Here is a 20,233-nt window from a genome sequence, read left to right as displayed (position 1 = left end):
TGTGCATTGATTTTATATCCTGCCACTTTACTGAATTCCTGTATGAGTTCTAGCAGTTTTGGGGTGGAGTCTTTGGGGTTTTCCACATAAAGTATCATATCATCTGCAAAGAGTGAGAGTTTGACTTCTTCTTTGCCGATTTGGATGCCTTTTATTTCTTTTTGTTGTCTGATTGCTGTGGCTAGGACTTCTAATACTATGTTGAATAGCAGTGGTGATAGTGGACATCCCTGCCGTGTTCCTGACCTAGGGGGAAAGCTCTCAATTTTTCCCCATTGAGAATGATATTCGCTGTAGGTTTTTTATAGATGGCTTTTATGATATTGAGGTATGTACCCTCTGTGCCTGTACTCTGAAGAGTTTTGATCAAGAAAGGATGCTGTACTTTGTCAAATGCTTTTTCTGCATCTATTGAGAGGATCATGTGATTCTTGTTCTTTCTTTTGTTAATGTATTGTATCATGTTGATTGATTTGCGGATGTTGAACCAACCTTGCAGCCCAGGGATAAATCCCACTTGGTCGTGGTGAATAATCCTTTTAATGTACTGTTGGATCCTATTGGCTAATATTTTGGTGAGAATTTTTGCATCCATGTTCATCAGGGATATTGGTCTGTAATTCTCCTTTTTGATGGGGTCTTTGTCTGGTTTTGGGATCGAGGTAATGGTGGCCTCATAAAATGAGTTTGGACGTTTTCCTTCCATTTCTATTTTTTGGAACAGCTTCAGAAGAATAGGTATTAATTCTTCTTTAAATGTTTGGTAGAATTTCCCTGGGAAGCCATCTGGCCCTGGGCTTCTGTTTTTTGGGAGATTTTTGATGACTGTTTCAATTTCCTTAGCGGTTATAGGTCTGTTCAGGTTTTCTATTTCTTCCTGGTTCAGTTTTGGTAGTTGATACATCTCTAGGAATGCATCCATTTCTTCCAGGTTATCTAATTTGCTGGCATAGAGTTGCTCATAATATGTTCTTATAATTGTTTGTATTTCTTTGGTGTTGGTTGTGATCTCTTTCATTCCTGATTTTGTTGATTTGGGTCATTTCTCTTTTCTTTTTGATAAGTCTGGCCAGGGGTTTATCAATCTTGTTAATTCTTTCAAAGAACCAGCTCCTAGTTTCATTGATCTGTTCTACTGTTCTTTTAGTTTCTATTTCGTTGATTTCTGCTCTGATCTTTATTATTTCTCTTCTCCTGCTGGGTTTAGGCTTTATTTGCTGTTCTTTCTCCAGCTCCTTTAGGTGTAGGGTTAGGTTGTGTATTTGAGACCTTTCTTGTTTCTTGAGAAAGGCTTGTATTGCTATATACTTTCCTCTTAAGACTGCTTTGCTGCATCCCAAAGATTTTGAACAGTTCTGTTTTCATTTTCATTGGTTTCCACGAATTTTTTTAATTCTTCTTTAATTTCCTGGTTGACCCATTCATTCTTTAGTAGGATGCTCTTTAGCCTCCATGTATTTGAGTTCTTTCCGACTTTCCTCTTGTGATTGAGTTCTAGTTTCAAAGCATTGCGGTCTGAAAATAGGCAGGGAATGATCCCAATCTTTTGGTACCGGTTGAGACCTGATTTATGACCTAGGATGTGATCTATTCTGGAGAATGTTCCATGGGCACTAGAGAGGAATGTATATTCCGTTCCTTTGGGATGGAATGTTCTGAATATGTCTGTGAAGTCCATTTGGTCCGGTGTGTCATTTAAAGTCTTTATTTCCTTGTTGATCTTTTGCTTAGTTGATCTGTCCATTTCAGTGAGGGGGGTGTTAAAGTCCCCCACTATTATTGTATTGTTGTCAATGTGTTTCTTTGCTTTTGTTATTAATTGGCTTCTATAATTGGCTGCTCCCATGTTAGGGGCATAGATATTTACAATTGTTAGATCTTCTTGTTGGATAGACCCTTTAAGTAGGATATAGTGTCCTTCTTCATCTCTTATTACAGTCTTTGGTTTAAAATCTAATTTGTCTGATATAAGGATTGCCACCCCAGCTTTCTTTTGGTATCCATTAGCATGGTAAATGGTTTTCCACCCCCTCACTTTCAATCTGGGGGTGTCTTTGGGTCTAAAATGAGTCTCTTGGAGACAGCATATCAATGGGTCTTGTTTTTTAATCTAATCTGATAGCCTGTGTCTTTTGATTGGGGCATTTAGCCCATTTACATTCAGGGTAACTATTGAAAGATATGAATTTAGTGCCATTGTATTGCCTGTAAGGTGACTGTTACTGTATATTGTCTGTGTTCCTTTCTGGTCTCTGTTACTTTTAGGCTCTCTCTTTGCTTAGAGGACCCCTTTCAATATTTCTTGTAGGGCTGGTTTCGTGTTTGCAAAATCCTTTAGTTTTTGTTTGTCCTGGAAGCTTTTTATCTCTCCTTCTATTTTCAATGACAGCCTAGCTGGATATAGTATTCTTGGCTGCATATTTTTCTCATTTAGTGCTCTGAATCTATCATGCCAGTCCTTTCTGGCCCGCCAGGTCTCTGTGGATAGGTCTGTTGCCAATCTAATGTTTCTGCCATTGTAGGTTACATATCTCTTCTCCCGAGCTGCTTTCAGGATTTTCTCTTTGTCTCTGAGACTCGTAAGTTTTACTATTAGATGTCGGGGTGTTGACCTATTTTTATTGATTTTGAGAGGGGTTCTTTGTGCTTCCTGGGTTTTGATGCCTGTTTCCTTCCCCAAATTAGAGAGGTTCTCTGCTATAATTTGCTCCAGTATACCTTCTGCTCCTCTCTCTCTTTCTTCTTCTTCTGGGATCCCAATTATTCTAATGTTGTTTCGTCTTATGGTATCGCTTATCTCTCGAATTCTGCCCTCGTGATCCAGTAGTTGTTCATCTCTCTTTTTCTCAGCTTCTTTATTTTCCATCATTTGGTCTTCTATATCACTGATTCTTTCTTCTGCCTCATTTATCCTAGCAGTTAGCGGCCCCATATTTGATTGCACCTCATTAATAGCCTTTTTGATTTCGACTTGGTTAGATTTTAGTTCTTTTACTTCTCCAGAAAGGGTTTCTCTAATAACTTCCATGCTTTTTTCAAGCCCAGCTAGTATCTTTAAAGTGATGATTCTGAACTTTAGATCCGACATTGTACTAATGTCCGTATTGAGTAGGTCCCTGGCAGTCGGTACTACCTCTTGTTCTTTTTGTTGAGGTGATTTTTTCCATCTTGTCATTTTGTCCAGAGGAGAATAGATGAATGAGAGAACAAAATTCTAACAGGGTAACAACGTCCCCAAAAGTATACTCTAAACAAATCAGAAAAGACCTGAAGCAGTGGGAAAAGAAAGGGAAAGAGAGAAAAAAGAAAAAGAAAAAAAAAGATAAAGAAAAAGATAAAGATAAAAACAAACAAAAACAGAACAAAACAAAAAAAACCAGAATATGATCAAATATGATCAGGCTGGTACATAGATCAGTGCCACACACTAGATTTTGGGTGTATTTTGGTCTGTTAGAAGAAAGTGCCTCCCAAAATTTTAAAGAAAGGAAAACTTATATATGTACAAAAATAAGGGTTGATATGATGAAGGGATGGAATATGACTGTAAAGGTGGAAATTATAAAAAACTTTATAAAAGAAATTGATAAGTTGAAAAAAGAAAGAAGAGGACTTAAAAAAAAAAAGAAAAAGAAAGGGAGAGAATGTGATCAGGCAGGGGAGTAGAAAAAAACCATACACTAGAGATTTAGGGTATATTTTGATCTGTTAGAAGAAACTCTCTCAAAATTTTAAAGAGAGAACAACTTATATATATATATGCCAAAAATACGGGTAACTACTATGAAGGGATAGAATATGACTCTAAAAATGAAAAATAAGAATGTTTTTTAAAAAAGGGATTGATAAGATGTTGGTTGACAAAGGGAAAAAAAAATTCAAAAAAAAAAAGTTAAAAAAAAAAATTAACTTTGAAAGACTACAGAATCATGGTAAAAAAGCCATGGATTGTATGTGCAGTATTCCCCTAGCGCTGGAGTTCTGCGGTTCTCATTTTTCGGTAAACTTGGTCTTGGCTGGCTGTTCTCGCTGATCTTCTGGGGGAGGGGCCTGTTGCCGTGGTTCCCAAATGTCTTTGCCGGAGGCGGAATTGCCCCGCCCTTGCCGGTCTGGGCTAAGTAATCTGCTCGGGTTTGCTCTCGGGAGCTTTTGTTCCCTGCAAGCTTTCCGTACAGCTTTGGAGGCAGAGAGTGAAGATGGCGGCCTCCCAGTCTCCGCCCCGGAGGAGCCGAGAACTCGGGGCCCCACTCCTCAGTGAGCCCCCAGAGAAAAGCCGTCAGTCACTCCCATCTCCCCGGTCTCCGGCCGCACTCCGTGCTCACCCGGCCTGTGACCGAGCATTTCTATCTCTGGCACCCGACCCCGTGTGGAGTCTCCAAACCCAGCAGATCCCTGCAGTGCGCTCCCGCGCCGCTCCTCCCCTGGGAGGAAAGGGAGTCTCCCTGGATCTGCCGCTTGCTGGGTCCCTGCTGGAGGAGCAGTGGCCCGACTGTGCTGCAGATCACGGTTTATGACAACCCCGAGCTGAGAGCCCACGCGTCGGCTCCGTCTCCGCAGCCGGCTTCCCCGCTCCGATACCTGGGAGCTCTGCCTCACTCAGGCACCCCTGGTCTTTCTGTGACCCCGAGGGTCCTGAGACCACACTGTCCCGCAAGGTTTCCACCCCCCACTTAGCCACCGGAGTGACGTCCCTCAGCGGAGCCCACTTCTAAAAGTTCCGATTTTGTGCTCCACGGCTCTATCACTTGTCAGAAGCGGCCGGCGGAGGCCCCTCCCCCGCCGTCTATCCTCCCGAATATCACCTCGGATTCACTTCTCCACACGTCCTACCTTCCAGAAAGTGGTCGCTTTTCTGTTCAGAGAGTTGTTGCTATTCTTTTCTTCAATCTCCTGTTGAGTTTGTAGGTGTTCAGAATGGTTTGATCCCTATCCAGCTGAATTCCTGAGACCAGACGAAATCCAGGTCTCCTACTCCTCCGCCATCTTGCGCCGCCTGGCCCTGTGGTTTTTTTTTTTTTTTTTAAAGATTTTATTTATTTATTTGGCAGAGAGAGACACAGCGAGAGAGGGAACACAAGCAGCGGGAGTGGGAGAGGGAGAAGCAGGCTTCCCGCGGAGCAGGGAGCCCGATGTGGGGCTCGATCCCAGGACCCTGGGATCATGACCTGAGCCGAAGGCAGACGCTTAATGACTGAGCCACCCAGGCACCCCGGTTTTTTTAATACACTTTCTCATGAACTTGGAGCTCAGGCCCAGGCTGCTGGGGAGATTGAGGCTGGCCCTTCCCTGCTTCCCCTTGTGTCGTTGGCTGGCCTGGTATTGCACCTGTTCTCTCCACTCCCCATGCCTCCGCCCTCTCTCCTCCCTGCTCCCTCGTTCGCAGGCTCCCATCATGCTGGGGAAGGAGTAGGGCCACACACGTGGGCTTGTGTTGCCCCTATACCAAGTATTAGCTGTCTGACTTGGGAAGTTACTCTTAGCCTTATTTCTGCATCGGACAAATGGGACTAAATGATAACTAGCCCATAGGCTCTTTTATTGGATTGAACAAGAGCTTCTAATTCCTATTTGATCACAGTATTTAATAAATGATTCCTGTTCTCCTTTAGTAGGCGATTCTGTGATGGAAAGGAGCTTATATGTGATCAGCACACAGGGGAATACCAGTGTAACAGGGAGTCACATCGGTTCTTAATGCCTTGGCGTGTACATGATGCCCGTTCGCCCCAGGCTCTTCCTCCTGGCTCCATTGGCCATGTGCCGTGTTTTCAAAGTGCTGTCAGGCAGTTCTCTCTGGTCTTTGTGCATTTTGCTTTTTATTCTTGTGTACATAACTCAGCAGCCTTCCTTATATATCCTGTCATCACACCTAGTGTGTTTTTATCGGGATTGTTGCTGTTTGGTTAGTGCTCTAGGTACAGATTTTGTGTGATTTTGCAGAGCACTAATATTCTTTTTTAACACATCGATAGCATTATAGCAGAGACGTTTGTGTTGATTTCTTTTTCTGCCTTCCATCTAGCCTTTTACATTGCTCTTCATTTCACAGACCCAGTGCCTTTGGCCGGGACCAGGCTGGGCCCTGGAGGTAATAGCAGAAGAGACTTGAGGCCGATGCGTGCTGTGACTGTTTCTTCATACTGTCTCCTAGACTCCTGACCAGTGTCTGCTTCTGTTCTTGACCCTGGATGGGCAGTTTTGGACACAGCATCCAGAGTAAACCTCTTAAAAGGAAAATCAGAAGATATGTTTGCTTTAAAAATTCTGCAATTAGGGCGCCTGGGTGGCTCAGTTGGTTAAGCGACTGCCTTCGGCTCAGGTCATGATCCTGGAGTCCCGGGATCGAGTCCCGCATCGGGCTCCCTGCTCAGCGGGGAGTCTGCTTCTCCCTCTGACCCTCCTCCCTCTCATGCTCTCTGTCTCTCATTCTCTCTCAAATAAATAAATAAATAAATCTTTAAAAAAAAAAAAAAAAAATTCTGCAATTATTCAGTGTGAATTTTAGGATTGAGAAAATGAGTATATTTTGGTATATTTGGAATCTAGGGGGTCTCACTGTAAAAGATAGAAGACACAAATACAGACTGGGGGAAGGCCAGGGGTGTTAAATTGGAATCTGAATGTTCAGTATAAACTCTGTTTCACACACACACACACACACACACACACACACACACACACACACGCACACATACATACACAAACAGATGGGTTTCCTCGCCATGTCTGCTGAAGGCAGCTAGGAGCAGTGAGCCCATCTTGCATCCATATCCTGGGTTTAGGAATCGTATTACCTACTAAAAGGAACCAAGGGCTCCTCCCTGAAGACACGGCCAGTGGCAGGGCTGGGGCAGGGAAAGTACAAGAGGAGCCCAGAACACCCGCGCCACAAAGTGCAGAGTGCTCAGAAACCACGGGCATGGCGCGGGTCGGAAACGGTTTGTGCATCAAAATGAATAAGAGCAACAGATGACAAAATATTGAAAAACATAAGACTGTATGAGCACGTCTTAGTACTAAAAAACATAAATTGGGGGAAGGGGAAGTTCCTCTTTCCAGTACAATGCTGACTAACACACGCAGAGGGAAGGATGAAGTTGGAAACCCTTCATTTTGCACCCACCATGGAAGTGTCTGATTCACCACCGGGTAAAAGCTTGCTGGGGAACCGAATACTTCCACAGTCCGAGATCTCCACACAGACAACTTCTGTCTCAGGGAGAAAGAGCCCTGAGAGCAGCTCGAGCAAGTAGCTGTCGTATGTGACATCACTGGCCCTGGAGGAAACCGATGCTAGGTGTCTCCCCAGGTGTCCTGCAGAGGACCCGCGCCCTCCTGGGGGAGTCCTGCCTGTCATGCAGAAGCTGGTCGGAGCACGGACAATCAGATGGACAGAAATCAGGGGAGCCTCACACAGAACCCGTAGGGGCTGCAGATGACAGAGAAAGGTTGTGGAACGCTTCCAGATGAGGTGAAAAGGTGACTAAAGACACGTGACATCTGAATGCATGGCGTCTGGTGCAGGACTGGAGCCCGATTGGAGGGGGGAGAATTGCTCTAAAGGAGAGTTGGGAAAATCCGAATACCAATAGCAGTATTGCATCTTTAAAGCTTTTATTTATTTTTTTGACACAGAGAGTGAGCACACAGGCAGGGGGAGTGGCAGGCAGAGGGAGAGGGAGAAGCAGGCTCCCCACTGAGCAGGGAGCCCGATGTGGGGCTCGATCCCAGGGTCCTGGGATCGAGTCCCACATCGGGCTCTCTGCTCCTTGGGAGCCTGCTTCTCCCTCTGCCTCTCTCTCTCTCTCTCTCTGTCTCTCATGAATAAATAAATAAAATCTTTAAAAAAAAATAAAAATAAAAATAAAAAAAAAATCAATAATTGCTCTGGGTCATATAGGAATGTTTTGTTCTTAAAAGATACACACTTCTGAGAGAAAGGGTCATAACCGCTGCAACTTACTCACAAGCAGTTCAAGAAGAAAAAGAGATGTATGTATTAGGTATACATGTATAGAGAGAACATGTGGCAGAATGTTGACAGTGGATGAGTATTTGTGATTTCACTGTAATGTTCTTTTTTTTATGCTGATACTGTATTTTATGGTGTTTACAGATTTTATGTAATTTTTCCAGTTGTACTGAGCTATACCTGACCTATAACATTGTATAAATTTAAGGTACACCACATAATGATTTCACAGATGTATGTATTGTAAAATAATTACCACAGTAAGTTTAGTTAACACCCATCACCCCACATAGTCTTTTTTCTTGTGATGAGAACTTTTAAGATCTATTTGCTATTAGCAGCTTTTAAGTATATAATACAGTATTGTAGTTTTAACTATAGTCACTGTGCTATATATTACATCCCCAGGACTTATTTATCTTATAGCCAGAACTTTGTACCCTTTGACAACCTTCACCCATTTCATGTACCCCACCCCCATGTTCTAGCTCTGGCAACTACCAAACTGTTCTCTGTTTCTAGTTTACTAGATAAAACATCTAAGTGAGATCATACAGTATTTGTCTTTCTCTGTCCGACTTATGTCACTTACCAGAATGCCCTCAAGTTCCATCCATGTGAAACATGGCAGAAATTCCTTCCTTTTTATGGCTGAACATCATTGTAAAATTCCTGTAATTTCTCTGTAGGTCTGAAAAAAAATCAAAATAAAATGCTTAATTTAAAAAAAGGAGGGTGTCTGTTATATTATTTTCTATAATTTTCTGTATATTTGAGTTAATTAATCTCAGATGTTAAAATTTTTAAAAATAAAATAACATTTACATATACTAAGTACTATTTTGCCTCTTTCCTAGGACATTGAGTTCTTTTTGTGCCTTTTTTGCCCTGGTACCCAGGTCACAAATTTTATTCACTGGATAGTCATCAGGTTTTACGCCAGGTTTATACAAGCTGTTCTTTCCTGTGGTGTAGACTTTCTGGGTTCTCCACCACAGGAAAGAAACCGCTCAGACCACTACTTAGTTCTCCAGTCTTTTCTTCTGGGTGTAATCTGGCCCCATGGTTCCGTGCAGCTGGGGTCTGAGACCAGCTTCCTTTTCTCCTGCTGCTGCTGCACTTAGCAAGCTGGATTCTGTTATGCTGTTTATGCCATCAATGCTGGACTGAATGAAAGCAGCTTGTAGGTTCCGTCCGTCTGAGGCTCACCAGCTTGGTCGTGTGTTCCCTTTGTGCGGTCTAGGGGTCACCCAGCCTGGCCCACAGGTTGGTAGGTACCAGCTATTCTTCCGGTCCATTTAGTGAGGGCGTCGTGCACCGATGGGGCCTCTGTCTAATTGGTTGGGTCCCGAGGGGGAAAACCATTCATTCTGCTCTGTACTGCAGGGATGGGTAGTGAAGTACCTCGGGACTCGGAACTCATTTACAAGACGGCACTTGATTATGCTTGTCTTAGCTGATGTTAGCCCTGGTTGGGTTCTCTTTAAAAGCCCGGTTTGGGGCATGCCTGGGTGGCTCAGTCGGTTAAGCATCCGACTCTTGATTTTGGCTCAGGTCATGGTCTTGGGGTCATGAGCGCGAGCCCCATGTCAGGCTCTTCACTGGGCATGGGGCCTGCTTGGTTCTCTCTCTCCCTCTCCCTCTGCCTCTCCCGCCCCACCTCCCTCTCTTTAAAAAAAAAAAGGTCGGTTTGGGGTGTGGAAAACAGAGACCTGGTGAATTAATTTGGTTTAAGGGAAAACTGTTGTTTCAATTCAGTGCCACCCCCCCCTTTTTTTTGGTCAGTGTGGGCTGTAGACGTTCTTACATTTTCACACTGGTTTGAAACATATATGTGCCTTGGCGTCAGTGCCTGCAAATGAAGGTGCTAGTAGACCATTTGGGACTTCCAGAATGTACGTATTTGCTGTGTCTGAAGCTAGAGATGGCTTTGGGTTGATGTCTCCTGGAGAGGCAAAAGGGGAGGAATTTGGTTCTTTTTAAGAAAGAGATGCTATTCTTAGATTCTTGCAATCTTACTGTATTTTATCATGCTTGGGAGCTGTGGGTATTTTGCAGGAAATGACCCTCTGGGGCAGGTCCTTTGGCTCATCCAAGTCTTATATTGGAGTGAAAGATACTTTAAACAGTCAGACCTGATTTCGTTCTTGTGCTTGTTTACTGTTCTGTGTTTATTTTTAAGAGCTGACCACTACCCATCTCTTTCTTTCCACACATTGACGGTCCTCTTTCTGTGATTATTCTCACTGAACTCAAGAGTTTATAATAGTTCTCAGGGTTTTTTGGCAACCTTAAAATCTAGCCAGAACATTCAAATTCAGTGCTTTATAGGTTGTGTTATGATCTACCTGGATCCCCATATCTGCATGTGTATACATGTGAGTTGTGTGTGTGTATAATTTACATTAAAGTGAATTAGAACTCATTTTTCGTTTGCAAAATAGAAATATTTCGTGAATTTTTAAAATGCTATATAGATACTAAGGATTATAATTCATTTAATCATTATTACACTCTTTTTTTTTTTTTGTGCCTCCCAGAATAAGCACCCCAGGATTTACTGTTACCCTCACAGAAACTCCTGGCCGCTTCCTTCTCATTCTACCATCTCTGACCCACTTTCTGCCATAGCCAGTGCTTTTTGTCTCCTCTTTCTTGTATTTGGAAGGTAAAGATGGAGACTTGGGTAGAGATCCCAGCCCCGCAACCCACTAGCCACGAGATCCCAGTGCCTCACTTTGCTCCTCGGTAAGAGCGGGGTAGAAGTGCACAGCAAGGGGTCATTGCCTTTGCCCGCCTTCCGCTGCCCCTTTAGTCACTTCAGTGTGTTGGTTCCTTCAGCTTAGAATCTTCCATTCCAAAGTTCCTCGAAGGTCCTCCTAGCCAGTTAACTAGATCTTTCTGTTTCTGTTTTTATTTTGTTAAACCTGAGGTTTGTATGAGTTTCCTTAACTTGTCAGGAGGCCTGCTTCCGATGCTATCCGACAGTCGCCCGTGGCATGAAGCCGCGGGGCTGGCGCGGAGAGCTCGCCCATGGCGTGAAGCCGCAGAGGCGGACGGCTCGCCCGTGGCGTGAAGCCGCGGGGCCGGTGCGGGGAGCTCGCCCGTGGCGCGAAGCCGCAGGGCCGGACAGCCAACCCCACCCCGTGCAGCGCCCAGGGAGGGTGGATGTGTCTGGCCGTCAGAAGTGGGCCTGCGGCTTGCGCAGAACTCAGGCCTCCTAAGCAGCTGGAGGTTAGTAACGCATAAAAATGAACAGAAAGCCATGAAAAGAGAGAAAGGCAGTAGGAAAATGAGGCCAGAGCAGGCGCAGCTGGTGTTGGTGCTGGGAGAAGGGGCTGACGGCTGGCCTGCCCTCCCCGCTCCGGTCCCCGCTCAGGCGGCTCTGCTCTCGAGTTCTCCACCAGCTGCTTCGGCCACGGCTGCGGGCGCAGGGGTAAGCTGGGCCGAGGGCCACCAGGGCTGCCACACCGGGGCCTGTGTGACCTGCCCCTGGACTCCAGGCTAGGGCCGGAGGGCGAATGGACAGGGGGATGTCTGTGGCGTGGGTCCCTCACTTAGCAGGTGTCGTGCACGTTCACGGGGCACGTGACCACACATTCCCTCCCCGCGATCTTTCACCGCATCTGGCCGGACGCATACATGTAAAGCCCACAGCTCCCTCTGCGCTCTCAGCAAGTCCAAAGGTATGCTTCTTTGTTGTTCCCGGTGTAAATCTGAAACTCGTTTCTTGCTTTCTGTACAGTGTGAAGGCAGTTCATGTCTCACTAAAGCTACTCCCCAGAAATCAGAGCGCTCATCCGGCCATCACCCGGCACTGCCGAGCGGAGCGGGAGGAGTGTGGGAGGTGCCTGCGGGTTGGCTGCGGGATCGCTGCGGGTCGGCTGCGGGTCAGCTGCGGGTCGGCTGCAGGTCGGCTGCGGGATCGCTGCGGGATAGATGCGGGTCGGCTGCGGGATCACTGTGGGATAAATGCGGGTCGGCTGCGGAATCACTGCGGGTCGGCTGCGGGATCACTGTGGGATAAATGCGGGTCGGCTGCGGAATCACTGCGGGATAGATGTGGGTCGGCTGCGGGCTCCATTTGCTCAACTGTCCAGTGGGGCGGTGCTGTCTTACAGGGATGCTTGATTGAGACAGTACTTATGACAGTTGTCCGAACCGTTGAAAGCTGCAGAGGGGTGTCGCTTGTTTGATACAGGGTGCTGTGTGAGGTTGAGAGAGCCAGAAAGACAGTGTGTGTCTGTGTGTATACGTGTGTCCGTCCTGCTGGCCGAGAGTTGAGATACGACTGGAGGACATAAGACACATGTGCATGTTTATACAGTCTGGTCAGAGGTGATTATCTGCATGTCTCTGATGGCTTTAAAGTGCTTGGGTCGCTCCGTGGGGGGAAGCTTCATGGACAGGGTGACATCTGAGCTGGGCTTTGAAAGATGGCCCATGGCAGTGGACAGTGTGGATGGGGCATTAACTTAACAAACAAGTACTGAACGAGGGCCCCCCGTGCAGAGGGACTAGTGTGAGGAAAGGCACAGATTTTAGGAACAAATCAGGCCTGTGCAAGCCACAGCAATAATTGGGTTGGATTGGAGCATCGGTTTGGATTTGTACCCTGGGCAGGGGGAACCAGCAAAAAAATGTTGAGCCAAGAGAGTGTGAAGACCAGAACTGGGCTTTTAGGATGAATAATCTGGCAAACAGTTTAAAACAGGAAGAGGGAGAACCTGGAAGCTTTCTGTACTGGAGACCGCTAGGAAAATATGCAAAGCACCTTACTTATTTCCCAATATCATTTTGAAGACTAAATGAGATAGAGGTGGTGGAAGTATGTTTGGAGAGGTGAGTCAGGATGGCCCAGGTCTCGAGCGTCCTAGGCTCCGGCAACAGCTGAGCACCTGCCAGGTGTGCCTGGAAGCCACCTGGGCTAGTCCCCGCCGGTGGAGGTGCAGCGATGCACAGCCCAGCTCGCGGCGGCCCCGCACCCTCTTGCTCTGCCCTTCTCCACTCCCACCAGTTTGGCTCCTGCTGCTTCCTGGCTCTGGACTAACTTGGTTTCTCATTTCTGGCCTGGAAGTACCCCTTGGGGCTTGATCTGTTTCCTTTCCTGGATTTGTCCTTGACTCTTCCCAGGAAGCTCTGCCCCTCCTGGTCACTTGGAGGGACCCCTTGCTCAAAGCACCTCCTTTCTGACAGACCCTGGCTCCTGGGACCTCCCCAGTGTGCCCTCGCTGCAGCGACTGGCCTAGAGAGGAGTGTTTTAAGAGACTGAGGGATCAAAATTCTGCCGTTACCAGTTACTAGCTTGGGTAGGGGTTACTTTGTGCTTTGGTTTCATCCAGGGTAAAAGGAAGAGAAGATCTCATTTTCTCCCTCTCTCTCTGATTTAGCTGTGAGGTTGAAATGAGACAATGAGTTAAGGGCTGCTTAGTGTTCCATGAATATTGGTTGTCTGTTGTCTTTTCTTCTGACCTTCCATTCCAGATGAAGAACATTTACTTTTGAGCTCAGCGCTGCCCCAGTTTCCATCTCTCTAGACTCAATTATATTTTCTTTTTTCCTCTTTTGCAAAAGCTTTGGTGTAAAAAGTTTAGTTATTTATGCTCTGGCACTTCCCACCAGTGCCTTGGGGGAGGTTTTGGAGGTCCCAAGACAGGACTTGGCAGCACATTTTCCTATAGAAAGAATGTTATGATGTGTTGGCCTAAAGGATATACAGGCCAGACAGATTTTCATGAAATCCTACTAGCGCTGTCCATTTTCGTGAGAACGCACTTGGATACTCTTCTCTGGGCCAGTCACCCATCCATGTTTAACCCCGGGCCTGTTTCTCCCTCCTGTGTGTCTGTGGCTGTGCTCAGTAAGCCTGGGTGGGTGGGACCGCCTGGGCAGCATTTAGCAAAGTCATGCTAACGCAAGAGCTTTGTGAAGTTAGCCCGGTGGCTCGGTGCTGTTCTGATTAGCCTATTTTTATAAAATGCAAGAACTCAAGTTTAATGGGATACGAGAATTGAGAGGTCCTGGAAATCCATGACCTACCCCCAACTCATGTTTAAGCCATTCCTAGATGGCAAGAACTTACCCTATTATCGGACATTTTCGGATGGCATGTGACTTTTCATAGCCATCTCCTCTAAGGGCTCTTGCCGAGAAGTCTTTTCTTGATGTCCACGGGCATAGAAGTCTCCGATGGGGGGGGGGGTGCTCTGGGCCCGTTGTACCTCCTCCACCACAAGAATCTGCTCCCTGGACAACATCCCCGTTACTGCCCTGTCCTGCCACAAGTATAAATCCCACCTCCTCCCCAGAGGGAGCTGACCCTTTGGGGCTTTTTCTGTCCCAGAGGCTAGGGAAGTCCACCTGAGTGCCTTCCTGCCATCCCTTTCCCCTCTGTCTAGGGTGGGCATGCCCCCACTCTCCCAAGCAATCACAGCACCTGCTAGTTACTTCATACAGAAGAATGTAGTACTTACTGAGCGACTACTGGGAACCAGGCAGTGTACTGAGAACGCAGACGGGGACGCCAGTGTCCGCTTGGAGAGCCTTGGCTTCGGAAGGTGGAGTGACCTGAGGTCACCCAGCTGTGAGTGGCAGGGTTGGGTTTGAATAGAACCAGCACCAGAGCCCAAGCCCTTAGCATCTGTCTGGCTGTGCGGGGTACAGAAGACGGCGTGGCTGCTCTGGGCCTGAGCCGCAGGTCCCCTGCACCTGCCGAGCTCACGCTCCCGCGCGCCTCCCCCTGGCCCACCCCGCACCCGTCCCCCCGTCTGCGGGTCTGCACGCTCCTGCTTGGCCTGTGCTTTCACCCATGCCGCCTTTTTTCTTGGAGGAGACAGAAAACTGCTGATTTGCCATCCGGTGACTTACCACCAGATGTTCCTTTGGCCTTCCCCTCATCAGGCTCAAAGTTCTGACTTCTCTGTTCTTTTTTTTAAAGATTTTATTTATTTATTTGACAGAGAGTGAGAGAGGGAACACAAGCAGGGGAAGTGGGAGAGGGAGAAGCAGGCTTTCTGCCGAGCAGGGAACCTGACACGGGGCTCCATCCCAGGACCCTGGGACCATGACCTGAGCCGAAGGCAGACGCTTAACTGACTGAGCCACCCAGGCGCCCCCTGACTTCTCTGTTCTGAAGGACTCCTCCTCTAGTCCAGATTTCTGATCGACCCTCCTCCCCCTGCCCCTGCCCTGTAACCCCTCCCTCCTCTCAGTCCTCACCCACATTCAAGCAGCCCTGTTCATGTCTCCCTGTGACGCTTTGGGCCCTGGTTCTTTTCCTGGCCGTTTTTTCTCTTTATGGTGGTTTCACTTCTTTCCAGAGCTTTCCCCAGCTGAGCCCAAGCTGCCAGCGTCGGCCGAAAGTCTCTCCAATAGCCTAAATACGAACCTGGGCGCTGGGTTTTAGCTCTGACCTACGCCTGGTGTGGTGCTCCATGACTTCACTGACACGGGAGGGAGGTCTGGGGGGCTGCGGGGGCGGGTCCGGACCCCGCACTCGCATTTATTTGGCACTGTCTGTTTTTGCTTCTCAGGTACCCAGATAAGCTGTTTCTCCCCAAGTTCCTTCTCCTGGCGGCAGGCTGCCTTCGTGGATTCATACTGTTGGGCTGCCGTTCAGCAGGCCTCCTTGCAGGGCGATGCCGGACGCCTTCCGCTGTGTCTGCATAAGGTAACCGGGGACGCTTGCGAATCTCACCTGTCCGCTCTGTAGATGTGGGAACGGGGGCCCAGAGACCGTGGCCAGCCCACAGCGCGGGCACGCGGGTCATAAAGAGACCTCACACATGACTTGGTCCAGCACCTTCGCTAGCCGCTGAGGAAGCTGAGGCACTCTTTGGATTTTAGCTCCGTACCAGGGGGCGCCTCTTGTGTCTTAGTCCCCTTCCCACCCATACTGCCCAGCAGCGTCTGGCGCAGAGTAGGCTCCCGGTGCGTTTGGATGCCCGGGTGGCAGTGTTAGACGGGGGCAGAGCTAGTACTCAAACCTAGCTTTGGCCGCTGCCTTTTCAGTGCTCACAGGGTCCCTTGGGAACAGTAAGGGCCAGCATACACTTCCATTTCTTCTAGACAGTGTGTTGCTAGAACATCAGGAAGCCTGGTGATGACTCTCTCTGGGGGTGTTGGCTGCAACCCAGCCCGGGACAGATTCCTTTGCTTTCTGCTGGGGCCAGATACTGTGGAGGCACACGACGAGGGCAACGCCCGTGTCCGACAGAGGAGAGGTGCAGACAGTCAGGAGCTCCGCGTCAGGGGAGTGGTGGAGGTGGAGGTGCGGAGAGGATGGGCAGTGGGGAACTTGAGCCGGAGTTGGCCAGCTTTGTGCAGGAGAACGTTCTCTGTGTAATGAAGTGGCTCCAGTAGGTTTTCTCTGTGCACAGAGAAGTAGGACTGTGTCAGCCTGTTATTATTTTCAATCACTGGTTCTTTTGTCCATCATGAAAACAAATAGAAGATTTGTGTTTCTTCTGCTTTTCATTGAGGAAAGCATGCTATTTTATTTTCTGAAGAGCCAAAGGCTGAAGTTTGACTGTCTCCAGCCTTGACCTATTGTTGAACACACATCCTTCTTTCTAAAAAAGAACAGTTTAAGTCCTTTGCTATGACTCAGGCCTCTTCTCCAGTTTATTTTTTGCATGCCATCAGGCACAGTGATGCCCTACAATGACTTCAGGGTTGGGCTTTTCTCTTCGACATTTAGCCTTAGCGTCCATTGGGTCCCCGTCAACTCTGCATGTCTCAGTAGCCAGGCCAACCAGTAATGCTATGAATGGCCATAGTTCCAGAAGCTGAACAGCCTTGTTTGTGAGTCAAAATCCATGCTGTTACAGCTTATGTGCCTTTGTCACGATGCTCTTAGGAGAAGGGAGGTTGTAACTCGTCGCCGGGCTGGGCATTAACGGAGCCACAGAAGAAGAATGTATAATCTGGCTCGCCCAGTATAAGAGCTGGCAGGGACGGTAGAGATTGTGAAACTTTTAGAGAAGGAAGAAACTCAAGGTTTTTGCTGCAGTGTAAGGTGAAGGGCACCTAGAGAGAGCAAGCTGGGGAGCAGGACTAGTTGCTGGCTCTAAGACTAGAGTCAGGTCCCTGGCTGTCCAGTCCCCCTGCACTAGAGAAGGAGAGACCATGTGGAGCAGTGGGGGCAGCCAAGCCTTCAGTCTCCAGTGTCAGTGAGAGACTGGGGAGCTCTCTTTCTGGTGGTGGCAGTCCAGCTTATTTGGATGGAAGTTTGGCTGAGAGATCTTTCCAGATTCATAGGGCTGGGGACAGAAATTAGAGTTGGGACCAGCTAAGTTGGAAGGACCCTGGTCAACACCCCTGGCTTGAAAGTCTGTTCCTGGGGAGTAAGGGATGATCCTAAATGAGACCAGCCCTCATGGGGACTAGAGTCCTGGTTTGAATCATTTCAGTACTGATGGAATGAGGAGATAGGGGGATGGTCAGCATCTCTAGTCTGCCCGCCAGCCAGCAGCAGGAATAAATCTTCTCCAGAGGCAGGTAACTTCACCCAGAGCCTCAAATTCTTGTCCAGTTTTTCATGTGTAACTTCAGGAGTCGATAAAAAAATAACCAATGTACAAGAAAACCGAGTCTTCCTTTGGGTGGTGTTGTGTGTTGAATTGTATCCCTTAAAAGACGTATTGATGTCCTAACACCTGTACCCTCGAATGGGACCTTTTGTGGAAATAGGGTTGTTGCAGGTGGAATTAGTTAAGGTGAGGGCTTACCAGAGTAGGGGTGGGCCCCTAGTCCACTGTGGCTGGTGTCTTCATAACAGAGGCGTTGTTGGCCTGGCCAGACTCTGTGATCGTAGCTGCTTTGTTTCCACACCGATTTCTTCTTCCGGTGTTTTGTTTAATTGTGATAAAATACACACCACCTAAAACTTACCTTCCCAGCCGTTCTCAGGTGTGCAGTTGAGCGGCGTTAAGTACATTCACACAGTTGTGCGACCATTGCCAAGATCCGTCTGACCTTTCTCGCCTTCCCAAACTGAAACTCTGTACCCGTCAGACACTGACTCCGTGTTTCCCGGCCCCCACTGTCCCGTTGTCTGTCTTCTGTCCACCCTCCCAGGGCCCTCCTGCAGCTGCATTCCTATGGGATGTGTCCTTTTACATCTGGCTTATTTCACTCCGCTTAATGTTTTCAGGTTTTGCTCACGTCGTCGCATGATCAGAATTCCCTCCCTTTTTAAAGCTGAGTCATACTCTGTCTCGTGTGTTGACTGCGTCTTGTGTGTCCATGCATCTCTCCGTGGGCCCTGGGCGGCTTCTGCCTCACGGCTCTCGCGGTGAATGCTGCCGCGAACACGGGAGGACGGGGATCTGTGCAAGGCCCTGCCTGCAGGTCTTGTGGGCCTGTACCTGGACGTGGGGCTGCCGGATTCCTTCTCAACAGAGTTCTTCCTGATGGTTTTCTTCTGGCCTCTCCACATTCCGTGGACTCACGATTGCCGAGCTGGCACGGGCCCTCAGTCTGCTCTCCGAGGACTTTGCCCCCCTCTCCATGTGTCCTCCACTCCCGTGGCCGCCGCGCTCTGAGTTCGTCATTACCTGGAACTACAGTAGGGCACCCCACTCCCCACCACCACCTCCTGCCCTCTGAGGCCCTCCCAGCCACTTTCAGAGAAAATGGTAGTAGCTCTGACGTGAGAACAGCCCCAGCCGTTTCCTTCCCTTCCGAGAAATGGAAGAGGCCCCCACCTCCTGACTGATGGGTGGACCCCTGTGTTCCGGACCCCCGTGCCCCTGGTTGCAGACACACTGCATCCCCATCTTTGTCGTCTGCATCCTCAGCCTTCCCTTCCCGCGGGCTCCCTCCTCATGCACATTTGGGCACGTCTGTCCCCCCCGAGCGCTCTCCCCACATCCCCAGCAACTCCTCTGCTGCTGCGTAAATGCTTGCCTCTCCCCCGGGCGGGGGGCTTACCCCACTCGACTTCTCTCAGCCGTGCAGTCCTGTGGGCCATGCCCTCATTCTGCAGAAGCGCTCTGGACTCCTGGGGCAGGTTCTCCTTGGTGAACTCCTCCTTTGCCCATCACTGAGAAGTTGGGGTTCCTCCGGGGCTCTGTCCTAGGCCCCTCCCTTTCTCACGCCACCCCTCTCCCTGGATCACCTCACCCGGCATCTGTCTTGGCTTCCTCCTCTCTGCCATTAGCACCTGGGTCTTCGTCTGCAACCCCCACCCCTCCTGAGCTCCAGATCCGACCCCCAGCTGCGCCCTGAGCTCGTGCACCCAAAGGCCTAACGCGTGCCTCCAGCACATGTTCCCTGCCCGGCCCCGCTGTGCCCACCACTGTCTGCCCTATTCCCTCAGCCAGAAATCTGAGGGCCGCTTTGCTGTTGTCTCCCTGCTCCATCGTGTCAGCCTCCCAGCCCAGCGGTCATGCTTTCCCACGGGCTCTTGTGTCCCGGGGTCCCCGGCCCCGCCCGTGCCGTTTCTCTCCCGGACTCCTGCCGTGCACTCTCCTGCTGCCCTCGCTCGTACTCCCCCTTTGCCCCTTCCCACTAACTGTACCCGCTCTTTTTCTTGCCTGACTGTCCTTTCCCTAGACAGAACCCTCCAATGTCCCTACACAATGTCTAGATTTCTTTTAGAAGTCAAGCTATTTTGGCTACCACGGTTCTCCCTCCCACTGGCCCCTGCGAACCCCCCCACCCCAGCCTCACCGCCAGGCCATCCCCACCACCCCTGGGCCCCAGGGACCCTGACTTCCTGTAGTTCTCACGTGTCTTGGCTGTCTCACACACACCTGCCTTTGAAAAACCTTCCCTGATGGCCCCTCCCCTCTAGTCCGCCGACCTCCTAATGTGCTGTTCTGGTCTCAGCTTAAATGTCCAGTCCACCTGGAAGCTTCCTCTGAACCTCTAGACTGAGGGTTGTTGCCAAGTCTAATCGCTTTCGGGGCCGGGCGGGGTCAACACGAAGTAAGACCCTGAGGCCGCTGTGTGGACAGTAGACCGCACAACCTGCCTCCAGGCAGTCAGATCCCAAAAATGGGGTGCTGGCTGAGCAAAACATCAGCTGCACCGCACTCTGGTCTCTCTTGTCTGTTCCCAGAGCAGCCTGTGCTGTTCCTAGAGCAACCATGAGAGGTGGCAGATACTCGCCTTAATTCTGTTGAAGTGATTCTTTATTTCTAAGCCTGCAGGTTCCCTGCAGGAAGAGCCCACGCCCGTGTCTCATGCAGCAGCGTGCCCCTGGGGCAGTGGAAGTGGGGGGAATGAAGCAATTCGTATGTCCTGCTCAGATCCAGG

At 48.9% G+C, this 20,233-nt stretch overlaps 1 protein-coding gene across 1 annotated transcript in view; it reads left to right on the top strand.

Annotated features, from left to right (window-relative positions):
* Window positions 1-20,233, top strand: part of PANX1 (pannexin 1) — a 55,140-nt gene that overhangs the window by 21,387 nt on the left and 13,520 nt on the right. Inside the window, exon 2 of the mRNA XM_032426264.1 lies at window positions 15,505-15,641. Within this exon, the coding sequence (XP_032282155.1) occupies window positions 15,505-15,641 (137 nt within the window). The remainder of the gene's footprint in view (window positions 1-15,504; window positions 15,642-20,233) is intronic.

The sequence above is a fragment of the Phoca vitulina genome, unplaced genomic scaffold, assembly GCF_004348235.1.
Source record: "Phoca vitulina isolate PV1807 unplaced genomic scaffold, GSC_HSeal_1.0 scaffold34, whole genome shotgun sequence".
Classification (NCBI taxonomy): Eukaryota; Metazoa; Chordata; class Mammalia; order Carnivora; family Phocidae; genus Phoca; species Phoca vitulina.
Note: the sequence above shows the minus strand (reverse complement) of the source record. Positions and strands in the feature narration are given on the sequence as shown.